Source organism: Mesitornis unicolor, unplaced genomic scaffold, assembly GCF_000695765.1.
Source record: "Mesitornis unicolor isolate BGI_N332 unplaced genomic scaffold, ASM69576v1 scaffold221, whole genome shotgun sequence".
NCBI lineage: Eukaryota > Metazoa > Chordata > Aves > Mesitornithiformes > Mesitornithidae > Mesitornis > Mesitornis unicolor.
The window spans coordinates 178,278-191,910 of NW_010162946.1; the positions used below are offsets into that span (position 1 = coordinate 178,278).

General features: G+C 41.5%; 1 protein-coding gene across 1 annotated transcript in view; it reads left to right on the forward strand.

Annotated features, from left to right (window-relative positions):
- Positions 1 to 13,633, forward strand: part of UNC5C (unc-5 homolog C (C. elegans)) — an 87,397-nt gene that overhangs the window by 19,423 nt on the left and 54,341 nt on the right. Inside the window, exons 4-5 of the mRNA XM_010193765.1 lie at positions 821 to 964; positions 13,371 to 13,474. Of these exons, the coding sequence (XP_010192067.1) occupies positions 821 to 964; positions 13,371 to 13,474 (248 nt within the window). The remainder of the gene's footprint in view (positions 1 to 820; positions 965 to 13,370; positions 13,475 to 13,633) is intronic.

A 13,633-nucleotide genomic window follows, 5' to 3' on the forward strand; every position in this document is an offset into this window, starting at 1 on the left:
ACCAGCTTCCCAGCAGAGAGCACTGTGTGGGAAGTGTGGGCAGATACCGGTCTGCTTGGCAGGATAGTGGGTGGGTCACTGTCATCATTGGTGCAACTGTGGGTTTGGGAGGGCTGTGCTGGGATGTGTTATGGAAAGCAGGGCCAGGGAGACTGTCAAGCACTGAAGCATATTGTACTGTGTTATAAAATAACCTAAAAAATTTTGCAGTATCTTCAGCATATATGACAGTAATAGTCCCCAAACTGCAGCTTGCAGTAACCATGCTGCAGCACATATGCCCATCACTACAGAGTATCAGGTCATTTTCTGCAATGGTAAAATCCATTTTCCTGGGCAGTTCAGTGTTGGAGTGAACAGGACTTTTCCCTGAGCTGTATCTGTCTAGCTAAAGGAGATGAAATACATCTCCTTAGGAGGGCTAAGGGAGTCATATAAATTGAATGACTGTGGTTTTATGATATTCATATGAAAATAAAACTGGGCTGGATTGTCACTTGATGTAAATTGTACTAGGGACCCGGTACAATTTATATCAGATGAGGTGCTGTTCCTCTTATTTGTCTAACATACATGCGGTATGTGATAAAAGTCAATATCACAGTGATTAGTTTTTCATCCACCCACTACCCACTTCTCTTACTATGCAGATAAAATGTTGCCTTTTTCCCTCCACATCCTGATGACAGCCCGTGTTGCTGAGCAGATACAGTAGAGAGCTGTAAGGCTGCACAACAACTTTGCAAGCAGTCTGCTGTTCCTACACTTCTTACTTTGTGTGTAAACATAACATTGACCAGCATTGTTTGTACCCTGACAGGTCTGATTGTCCGAGAGGTAAGCATTGAGATTTCCCGCCAGCAAGTCGAGGAGCTCTTTGGACCCGAAGATTACTGGTGCCAGTGCGTTGCCTGGAGCTCTGCAGGCACCACCAAGAGCCGGAAAGCCTACGTCCGCATTGCATGTGAGTGTCTTTGCTCTGTGTGTTAAGTCGATGGTGTTTTGGTGACAAAAACTAGAGTGTCTGCCTTTTGAGAGAGAGATTTTTAACTCTGACGGGTTAGGCCTTGTATTTTCTGCAGTTATTGAGGCATACTAAAATTAAGGCCTTCAGAAGCATTCATAAGGATTTCAGTTTATCCTGTTCTTAAGAGCAAAATCTCATTCTTCTCCTTTGTGTGGGGGGAAAGCACCAAAAGCAATATTTCTTGCATACAGCAATTATATGTCTCAAGAGAAGTGTCTGAAGATAATGAGTTGGAATATTACGAAAACAAGCTATGAAATGAGGTGACAGCTGTTCCTTTCACAGAATCAAAGAATGCGTGAGGCTGGAAGGGACCTCTGGAGTTCATCTGGTCCAACCCCACCACTCAAGCAGGGACACCTAGAACCAGTTGCCCAGGACCATGTCTTGACTTTTGAGTATCTCCAAGGATAGAGTGTCCAGAACCTCCCTAGGCAGCCTGTGCCAGGGCTCGGTCACCCTCACAGTGAAAAAGTGTTTCCTGATGGTTCCCGATGTACAGTGTTTTCTGTTTCAGTTTCTGCCCACTGCCTCTGGTCTCATCACTGGGCATCACTGAGAAGAGCCTGACTCCATCCATTCAGGTATTTGTACACATGGATGAGATCCCCTTGAGCCTTCTCTTCTCCAGGCTGAACAGTCCCAGCTCTATCAGCCTTTCCTTGTAGAAGAGATGTTCCAGTCTTCTATAGTCATCTTTGTGGCCTTTTGCTGGACTCTCTCCCAGATGTCCATGTCTCTCTTGTACTGAGGAGCCCAGAACTGGACCCATTTCTCCAGGTGTGGCCTCAACATTACTGAGCAGAGGCAAAGGATAGCCTCCCTTGACCATCTAGCAATATTTTTTCTCTAGTGCAGCCCAGGATATAATTTGCTGCCTTTGCTTCAAGGGCACGCTGCTGACTCATGATCAACTTGGTGTCCACCAAGACCCCAAGATCCTTTCCTGCAAAGCTGAAGATACATATCTCTGCAATCATATGATAAAGCAGCAGTTCCTTCACAAAGAAAAAACTGTGTGTTTAGCCTATCAGGTAATCAGATTGGTAATACAAGATTGACAGCAGTCATCTCAACCCTAATATTTCATCATTGTTATTCATGGCTACTAACCTCAGTATTTGTTTTGAACCATTCCTAGCTTAGACCCCAAGAAGACAGGGCAGCCAGTTTCTTGAAAACAAATCTTCATTTGACTGTACAAATATTGAATGTTCATTAATTTTCAAAGAGGTGCTTTTCTTTGTAATAGAGTAGTTACACTGGGGACTCCCATTTCTCTTTCACATGATGAAATCTTGTTTTGTATAATGAGAGCAAAATATATCATCCAGACTTGTATCTCTGCCTCTGTATTCACCTCAGCAAAAAACACATTTTGTGAGAAAAGGTCATTAGGAGCTGGGTTGTCAGCATGCTTATATTTCCTGCACTGTGCCTAACAATTTATAATGAGAGAAGAGAGTTCTTCCAGCCAAATAAAGCTTTTCACAGGCATGTTAGAGGAAGGCCTCTCAGTCATTTAAAGCTCTCCATTTGTTGAGAGAGCTTGATTCTCCTTTTGTTCTTGTGAAAGTATTATGTGGTTAAATCCTTGAAGTGAAATTACCTTCTGTATAAACATCCAGATAAAAATCTCGGAAGTTCAACTTAAATATCCACTTTGGAATGCTTTTGGTCCAAGTAACTGACTGGAAATAGAGGACCTGTACTTTTGGGCTAACCTCAGTGAAGAATTTCCCCAGGGTTAAGGGAAGTTAAAATTACTGTACGGACACTCTTCCTGCAAAATTAGAAATGCCATCACACATGTGCATCGTGCTTTCCCATGGCAGGAAAGTTTTCAAGACTTTGAGGATTTTCTTTTTCTGTACTGAAACAAAAGAGAGAGATTTTTTTCTTCTTCTAAGTAGTCAGCACTTCAGAGAGGCTTAGCTTTGTTTGAACAGGTTTTTTAGATTATGACTCCTCAGTTAGCTCATTAAGTAGATTTTCATGTCCTGCCAGTTAGCCCTTGACAGATGACCATTAAATTAACACAGTTTAGAAGTCTGAGTGTGTTCCACTTGATGGTTAAGTAACTTTTGTGTGTTGCCATACCTATGAACTTAATTTCTATGTAACACATAATCATTGTATGTGTATGCAAGTTATTTTATATCAATTGGCATTTCCTCCTACGTGTCCAAATTTCTATTGAAGCTGCTCATATATAGAGTTTGCTTTTTTTCCCTTTCCATATTTTGGAGAGGGAGGAACAATCAGTTCGGTGGTTTTTCTAGCATTTTATGTGCCTTTAGCTCAAATGTGGCTTTGTACTTTAGTAAAGTTTTTTTAACCTCTTGTTTCTGAGTTTGGGGTACTTGGACAGCTGTGTCACAGGCAGTTCTCTTAGACTCCTGGGATTAAGTGTGGAAGTGTTAGGCCTTCAAACTGCAGATTTTCAAACAGCAGCAAAAGCACCTTCTCTGCAAAATTGTCCATTTCCAGTTTCACAGATTTCTATGTATTTTTCAGGTAACTCAGGCCTACTTTTTTTAGGAATTCAGACATATGGTGTGGGGTCTCTGCCTTACTGTGTGATGCCATTTGGTCTACAAGATCACTGTTTTAAACTGTGGACTCAGATAAACCAGTACTCTTGGCTTCAGAGGACTGAATCTGTACTGGCAATATAACAGTTGTTTCCTAATAAACTTTAAACACAGCCAGTAAGTCTTCTGATATTTACACAATGTGCCATGAGACTGGGATGCAGGGTTTGGTCTATGCAGTATTTATTTATCAAAAAAAATCAAGGTTGTCTGAAATCCAAGAGGGACAGAAGAGTCCATCTCTCCAGCTCTGCCTGCAGCTGTAGTTGTGTGTTTCTCACCAACACAGACTTCACTTTCAATTGGTACAAAAAGTGAGCACTGACACCTTAAGGAAGGTGAGGGATGTGTAAAATGCTCTGCGTAAGTTGTATTGGTTTTTATTTTAATACCTGAACCTGGTGTTTTCATCTCGTCAGGTACAACTGTAACATAATTAGCTGTATCTCACACGTTAATAAATACTTCTCTCCTTCTACCTCTCTCTTCCTCTCCTCCATCTCATCCTCTTTATCCTTTTTCTCTGCTTCTCCTTCTCTCTTTTCTCCCTTGTGCCCACCGCTCTTATTCTGGAATTACTGTCTCCTCTCAAGGGCTGGAGCTGCACTCTATTAAAACAAACAAAAAAAATAGCATGCAACATCTCTGTTCACTAAGTGTGTAATAGAATTAACTGAAAAGTAATTTGAAAGTGTGAAAAATGTGCATCCTGGAAAAGCGGCTTGTATTTGTTTAATGCAGGGTCAGGCATGTGTCAGAAAGTACATAACAACCCAGTCAATGAAAACTCTGTGAAAATCAATTGCAACATCGCTCTGGCCAAGAGCTTCAGTTATTCAGGAAGGGAGTAATCTATAAATACGGGGTGAAGACGCTGCTGGTTTTCAAAGGCTGCCCATGCTAGCAGTATAAACAGGAAAAGAGATTGAGTCTAAAGTCAACATCCTGGCTTCTCTAAGAGTTCAGGGCATTTAACAGCGTCTCTCCATGGCACTTCTGCACCACGAGTATGCTAGGAAATCACTCCTTTCTGTGCAGGCTGTTTCTGAAAAGGAGGAGAAACTGTACGTGATAGAAACATTATTATTTTCAGCTTTTTTCCTATTTAATGGAATTCATCTCCCCAAGGTGTTGGTCTCCCCACGCGAACAGAGCCGAGCATTTCATCCTCTTAAACTATCAGATTTGTTGGGATTAATTTTCACTTTGCCGTTCCAGATATCTCAGTAACCAACAAAGTAGGGACACCTAATGTATATCTTGGTGGAGCTGGAAAGATTTCCTTTTCTTAGATATTGGTCTGTGAAAGTGCTAAAACACATTTCCTATTTATTCACACATTTCTTATTTATTCTAGGCACATCCTATCAGGAGCACTAGGAGTCACTAGTATGTTTTGATCCATTTTTTTCTGCTCAGTTACAAAATTTTGCTTCTGTGGAGGGAGGCTGAGTAGCTTTATCTTTGGCTGAAAAAAACCTAAGCCCGATATAAAGTTTTAATGTGAATTTTATGTTACAAGACTGATGTCATTGACCAGATAAAACCTAACAGGGCAAAATTCCTGTTAAAAGGCTGAATGAGGCCTAAGCCTGTGTAACGGAGTAGAGTTTAACTCACTGGGAAATACGCCTGATAAAGATGAAACAATAGCTGCAGGATTCGACCTAATTATTAGATCAGATAATAAAGGAGTGGCTGAGACGATGTGCTCTGAGCCCATGTGCACAGAGCAACCTCACTTTTCATTTGCTCCAGTTTGGTGTTGCTGTAGCCTCACACACTTCATGACGTTAACCCAGGCTGTCCTTGAGGAATATATTAAGAATATAAGGACTAAATCTGCTGCCAGGTTTTGGATTTGTTGAAAACCTATAAGAAAACAGCAGCTTTCTCTGTAATTTCTGCTACCTGAGCTTTTTTGGTGTAATTAATGTTGATAGTCTCTTCCTTTATTCATTATCTTAAAATCAAAATTTTTTTAAAAAGTCATTTAAAAAGCCCTGATGCAGTAAGGAACTGCACTTGTTAATCTTTTGTATAGTTTGGTATTAGTTTCCTATGTACTTATCTAAAAGCCTTTTTTCCCCAAGACTTTTTTTCAAAGGAACGTAGCTGATACATGCATGTCAGATACTGTATACTGATAAGATAAATGCAGTACAGAAAAGTAGACTAGTTCACTTGATGGTTTATCTCCATTTACAAGCAGTGTGCAGTTGTACAAGGAAACAGATACGAAAAAAAAGATCACAGATTCTTTACTGGCACTCAGTTATCTCACCTTTTAGTACTGGGGCCCATGCTCCACATTACTTTGCTGCGGTGCCTTTATTCCCCCTCTTCACACACCTCATCCAAGCAGCGCTGTGAGGACATGCTCCTGCAGCCACTGAGGCATTGGAGCGCATTGCGATACATACAAAGTTGGGTGGATGTCGAGATAAGGAGAGCAAGCTGGGAAGGACATCACTTGAAAAATTTAATAGGAAAGTACATCCAAGATATGCAGTATTAAAAAATAATCCCAAAAATGTGTTTTGTGCACTTTGATAAGTGTGTATGAGAGTTAGCAGAGATAGGACCTTAATTCCTTCCTTGTGTACCGTTTAAGTTGCTGCTAATCAATATCTGCTGCTTGTAGTTACTAAAGGGATAACTGAAGCGCGCGGTCTTGAGCTCAGATTACTGAAGAGAGAACAGCAGATCACAGAAAGGGCAGCAGCGAAGTTAACTGAGCATTTAACATATTTGATACTACAGCTCTGCTTTTGCTCCCGACAGGCATGTTTCTGCACTGCTTCCCAAGTTACCAGGCATGATAGACTCCCAAACTTAAAGATGCAGTTGCAACGGTAATAAACCTGAATCACATTGCTTTGTTACAATGAGTTAAGTTATTAAGGGTAAACTAAGATGGGCATTGACTTCACTATGAGCATTGCTTAAAAACCAAGAAGAAACTCCTTTACTGAATTTAAATTAATTTAATCCATCAGTGGGAGCCTTGAGAATATCCTACCTACACTGTCATGCCTAAGAAATTACAGTCTTTTAGTAGAGTCTGCTTAGTGCCTGATGGTGAAACATAGATGCAGAAAGATATATCAGAAGAGCAACAACACCACCAAAATACCAAGTTTATACAAACTGTTGTCTGTTTTAGTGTTGTGATGTGAATTGCAGTGTAAACCAGATGTTTCTAATGTCTATCTAGAAAGGCACCTGTTACAAGAACTTTGCATTCCATCTTCAATCACCAAACAAAATAAGGAATAGAATCAGATTTATAAGTTAGTTTACAGGTTAGGCTTACACAGAAAAACAAGAAATATCAAGCTATCAAGTAAAAATGAAAGAGGAGAACAGTGCAATCAGTGTACCCCTGGGAACCCATCTGCTCAGTGAATTCTTGATAAAGTTTGCTTGCTTATATTTTTTACAGTTGTATCAGTACCAAATGTGTGGAATGGGTCATTCTTCATGATAAGTGTAGCACACATGGAAGCTGTGTTGCAAAAGGATGTTTTGTCGCACCAGCACCTGGCTGAACTAGCTTGGAGCTGAAGAGAGAAGGTGGAAAAATGTTTTTTCGGCAGTCATGCAGGGAGTGAGTCTCTGAGGAGTTGTCAGCATGCAGCATTATCTCCAGCTGGCTGAAGATGCCATCGGCAGAATGAGGGGCTGCTGGATGTGCACCTCCTGTTCGGTCAGGCTGTAAATATGCAGGGAATAAAAGAGGAGAGAAGGTCCTGGGCTCATCCAAATCATCTTACGGGTTGTAGCTTGGCAGGCAAAGGGTGTTCATCACCTCGTTCAGTACCTCAGGTCAGTGGATGTAGCAGCCTGTGTCCCCAAAACATGTGCATGACCAAGAAGTCTGCCTCAGTCCCCATCAGCTGCTTGGCTATGAAAGCTGCGGTGATTTCTTGGTTGTGTGGGATGGCAGCCCAAGGCCTCACTCCCTGAGCTGCCGGAGGGCTATGGGCAAGCTCAGCCCATGCTGGGGGCTACCAGGCATCTCTGAAGTGGGGGAAGCTCCACTCACCCTGATGTTCCTCTCCAGGCTGAGAAGGTGGCTGGGGGAGCCTGATGGTGCCACAGCATCTGTCTTTAGGGCTGGCCAGATGTGAAACAACCTCTCCAAAGGAGGAAAGAGGGGCACAGAGTTGTGTATTGAGCATAAAGATGGAGTTTTGAGGCATTGACTTCTTTCCTCTGAACTCAGCTCCGGCCGTGGATGCTTGGGCCAGTTGAGAGCACAGCCCTGTGATGACATTCCTGTGACTTTCTTAGTGGAAATCTGGTTTGATTTAATTAACAACAGAGTTGGAACCGCACAAGGAAAAAAAATTGAAAAAAAAAGGACTTTTTTTTTGTACCTAACCTTTCCATTACTTACCCACCAGTGTGATTGATCCCCGCACAAAGGTTGTAGACTCAGCTGTGAACAGAAAAAGGAGGCCAAAGTATGCCTGATAGCACATGGTTTCTTACATTTAGAATTGCAATTCAGTCCCTAATGCCTCTTTTTTTTTCAGGAAAAGGTATCTTAGCTCTACCTACGTTGTGGAAAGTGATGGAAGAAGAACAGGCCATTTTAAAAATATTAGTCATGTTTCTCTAAATCAGCATCAGTCATTCAATTTTGAGGATAAATGCAGTGAGATGTGTTTTCACAAGCATGTGGAGCCTCTTTCATTTTGTAGAGTATCAGTGGCATTTTCTTCCTCTTTTTCCCCAATTATTTTTCTGTTTGGGTATTTCTTATTAGGCTAGGCAAAATTAAAACAGCTTTGAGCCTTGCATCTTGAGAACACTCTCAACAGTATTAGATAGACTTGGAGAGTTTGACTACCTATTGATCCTCTAATAATGGTTAAAATAATACCAAGCCATATTCCCTTTATTTCTAGTATTTTAATTGGGGTTTTTTGCTTATTACATATTTGGTTTTATACGGATATCTGTATACTTACACAAATAATGCAAGCTATCTTTTGTGTGGAAATGCATACGTCTTGTGAAGGTCGTTTCACATTCTTAAAACCTTATTTCTCTGAAGGCACACTCCAAACATACTTTGCTCAATGGGCATGGCTAATATCAAAGTTGGATAGACAATAATGTGTTTTTTCTTTTTGTGCTCTTAAAGCTTGCTCATTTTTTACAATTGTTTGTTATGGAAGGGAAGTTGTCACTGGAGTTACTAGAAGGAGCACTGAGTAAAGTGTCTTTTAAGGTCTACCAAGGGCAGAAATCCATCTTTCCCTGACAGTAATGCCGCATTGTTCTGTTTGTTTCTGGTTTACATCTAATTCCTGGCTGACAAGTGTCCGTTTTTCATGCTCATTCATTAGTCACCCTTGCATTAACGCTGCTGTGAAGGCGTCTGGCCTGCCTCTTGCCACATTTCTCAGAAATGATAAAAGATACCCTTAAAGTTTTACCCACCCACCCATCACAGCAAAACCCAGAACAGCAAAGAGATAAAATACATTTGATTAAAAAAAAGAATGGGGTCATTCTTTGCTCATTCTTAGAAGCTGACAGGTAGAAAAGGAAGTGGGGAAATGCCATGAGTTCATGTAGAAACTATTCACTTTAGCAGGCAAAAAAGCAACTTTTGAGTGGTTGGTAAGACAAAAAAACATTAAACATAAAAGGAAGTAATTTAGCAGTGCATCAAAATTAAGATCTAATGTCCCTCTTCCCAGAAAGCATAGTGATTCAGGAATAAAGCTAACATTATGGTGTACACTGAGATTTTGGGTTCCCATTATACTATTTCAGTTTTATGCTTGTGGAAATGCTTTCATTTCAGTGCAGCCCTGGATGCATCCATCTGTCCTTACCAGAGAGGGTTGTGCAGGAGTATTTCAGGAGTCTTGGAGGAAAGTCTCATCTTAAATATGCTGTAAATGTGCTGCGATATATGCCACAAGAGCCCCCTCTGAATTTCCTAAGACTATACATTAGAAAAGAAAATAGAATCTGGCTCAGGGTGGCAGACCAGAATTTTAATTCTTCTCCTCAGTTTCTTTTTATGAAGGCAGCTTTGAAGGTACATTAGAAGTGAAAGAAAATACCTAATGGGGGTACAGGCTGTCCCCTGAGCCTGGTGGTGGCATCCCCACCTACAGCTGTGTGAAATATTTGAGAAAAATGCAGTGGACCCTTCAGCATCTCTTTCCACCTTGCTCAGTGTGGCAGCAATATTGTGGCAGCAATATTACCTGTATAAGGAGGGAGGAGAATATTGCTAACACAGACAATCAGGGGTTATTCTACATTACCAAAATAATAATGGAAAGAAAGTGCAGCTGCCTTTCTGTCGCTTCTCTCCCTATTGAAGGTGAGAGTAGAGCAGGCTCTCTCTCAGCGTCGCACTAACAGGGCTGCTGCTGACCCAAGGCTTTAATAATTCACACTGCCACTTCACAGGCAAAGAGGTCCTGACCCAGAACGGATCAAATGTTTTATTGTTTTGCTTTTTCAGGCATATTTTCTGAAGATTGTTAAATATTTTTTTTAATGGGATGTATTTTATTCTTCTTTTACCATTTTCTGGGAAGATGTATCCCTTCTGTCCTTGCTTGCAAGCAATTGTAACTTATATGACACTTCGAAAAAGTGAAAAATGTTTCTGAAAATATGCTGCTTGGAAAAGATCCAAAGTCCCTCAGTACATTAGCAAGCTCACCCACTCCCGTTCGACAGTGTGAAGTTGCCATGATGACTATAATAGTTAAATGGGAAAGGAAGCTGAAGATTGAAGAATTAGAAAGACGTTGTTGTTATCCACAGAAATCGCATAGCAAGGGCCATAGATTTAAAAGCAGTCATTTCAAAACCCAGTGCTGTCTCAGCAGGGTGTTTCATAATAGTTAGAGAAGGCGATGAAGTTGTTTGTCCGGGCCCACTGCTTCTTCATCTCTTAAAAAACCACTTTCTTGACTTGTTTGTCTGTTACAACCACAGACCTTATGCGTGGTTAGGTAAATCCTGCCCTGCACAGCCACCGTCTGTAACTATTGGTAGGTGGGGCATGGCTGTGGCGGGAGGTGGTGGGAAGTTCTGGCAGGATAAAGCTGGGAACACGTGGGAGGGAGCCAACAGAATAGGGTTTAAGAGCTCCCAATCTTGTAAATACACAATTATGTACTTTTTTTTTTTTCATAAATTAGTATCATTTACTCAATAGTAACTAATGGCTCCTTTGAGAACATTACTGTCTATTATGTTGAAGCCCTTACTTAGTATATTTTTAGTTTGTGGATCATTGACCTGCTCGAATCCAATGGCGCCGTTAAAGCATCCGCACACAGCAAGGCTCCGTGGGCGGGGGGAGCCGGAGTCACACAGGGTTCATCTCACCTCTGCAGCCCCACCACAACAGTTCCCAGGGGAAGGGGCTGTTTGTACCCAGCAATTGTTAATAAAGAGGTTAGAGTGTGGTTTTTTTACTCTTATTACACGTTTCTAGTCTAATGTTGTTTACTTTTGTGTGCTTAAAGTTTGGGAATTTTTTAAAGGCAAGTGCTTTATGAGAGAGGTGATTATTGTGTATGTGAGGCTCTGGAGAACTTCAGAGCTCTATTAATGTTTCAGGAAGGTAGGCAGGACAGTAAATCAACATGCCAAGGAACAATCTCAGATTACTATCTATCTAATCTGCCTCTGCTGTCTTCATCCTTCCATATCTGAACACCTGAAAGCTATTATTAATGTACTATTTATTACTGTGCTTATATGCTTCTATTACCAGCACGGTAATGTTCTCATTTATCCTTAGCCATACTATTAGAGCAGGATACATCTGTTATAATTGTCTGCACCGTGCACGTATGTGTAGCTGTTAGATGCCCTGAGGTGTACCCTTTGCCTTTGGAAATAACCATGGAACAAGCAATATGGTCATATGGGTACTGCTAGCAGTATAACCCAGATTATTTGCTAATCTAAAGCAAGCTGCATTAACCTGGCGGTATGTGTGCCCAGGATATGTATCAAGCCCACAGGATGTGTGAGGTGCCTGGGCCAGAGGAAAGGTGTTGAGTCCTGAGAAACCCACCAGCTCCTGAAAGAGCTGCTCATCTCTGTGTTTAACGTGCAGAAATACTGCAAGCCAAAACCCAGCATTTTGTTCTTAGAATGACTTCCACCCACAGGGCACCTGCAGGGTTGTGGTTTTACTCAAGTTGAGCCATACAACCCCAGCGTCCCCCGGTTAGGCTGTCAAGAGAGGATGGGATGAAGTGGTGGGCTGGTGATGCCAGAGCTGGCAATATGATGGGATCTGCATCTCCAGCTATGACAGAGCTTTTCCATGGTACAACTAGGTTGATATTTAATTCCAGATAGTTGAACAACCAGATTTTCCCAATATAGGCTAAGAGAGAGAAGTCTTTTTCTATCTGAAGGTGAGTTTCAGAGGAGCTAATTTTTAGGACAGATACCACAGCTCCTTTACCATCTGTGCATTTGCTTGCCCCAGATCTTGCCTTTTGGTAGTGCTGATGCAGTTCCTTGTGGGTCAGCTGTAAATCAGATCCTGGAGGCAATCTAGACAAAAAATAACTTTTTAGATGGTTTATTTGTAAACTGGTTCAATTCAGTAATCTGTTTTCCAGCAGAGCTGCAGGTTATGGCTTCAAAATATGAAATATTTGACTTTTAAGTTGTCCCATATGACTTATTTCCAATATGACAGAAGTATTTGTGCAACGTTGCTGTAAGCTGGCATAGGGAACTGGTATGACTTCAGAACACAAAGTAAAATAAAAACACTTTTTTTGCAAAGTTTTTGTTAAAGTCAGTCCTACTCTCTCATGTGACTTTGAACACAACCCCATGTCCATTTGCAGCAGGAAGCAGCAGCAGGGAGAAATATCCCCAGTTGTTACTGGGGCTGAATGCTCGGTTCTCCAAAACCCTGTCCTCCCTGGCACAGCAGAGGGTGCCAGTCTGTGGTGGAAATACAGAGCCAGTGATAAGGAGGGAACTTCTCAAGTCCGTTTTACGACCAACACAAAGATATTACAGAAGTGTGCAAACCAGCCAGAGCTCACAGCTGTCCCGTCTGATGAACTGGTCTGGCATTTGGAGGTGCATTCAATGCCCTCTCTGCCCGCCACATTTCTGTGGTGCTGTGCAGGGATCCAAGCATGGTTCAGCTCTACATTATGATTATTAGTAGTATTATTATTACCTACTTAGTGCTACAGGGATAATGATAAAGTGAAGACAAATTATCTAAAGCTGTAAAGTTAATGCCTGTAAACTAAAGGTACATTAGATCACAGCATGAGCACTTCTATCCATGAGTTTAAGGCACCTCAGCTTATGTGCTTTGATTTTACAGGTTTATTTAATTTTCCTTAACTTTCTTTTGTACTTCAGTGGTGTAGATTACCAAATGTAAATTATCTGAAGAAGAGACTTACTTTGTTTTTTGTTCCGTGTTGGGCATGACCTTCCACAGTGAGGCCTTGAATCCTTGCTGGGTTCACATGCTCTACCACAACATAAATAATAAATCCACTATGAAACCTTTGATCGCTTAATGTTGGAATGAAGTGAAAACATGTCCCAGTCTTTTTTAAGCGCTTCACTTTCCAGGGAGCAGAAATGCTATTTTCTCTGTCTAGAAAGACTTCTCACATTTATGCAGTATGGCAATCGAATGTAATTTAAACCACCAGCTATTAATGCTACTAATTCTTTTTCTTCTCCTTCACCCCTCCCAGATCTCCGGAAAACTTTTGAGCAGGAGCCCTTGGGGAAAGAAGTGTCCCTGGAGCAAGAGGTCCTGCTCCAGTGCCGTCCTCCCGAAGGCATCCCTGTAGCCGAGGTGAGCAGCAACAGCAGTGTCTTGGCACTTGGATATCCTAACTGAGGCCTAATCGGTGGCTAATTGTGCAATGAGTTGGGTATGACATGATGAACGGAGGGTAATGGAGAGCTGACTGACTGCTGCTGGTAGACAAGATTGATCGGGAACTGATTAATG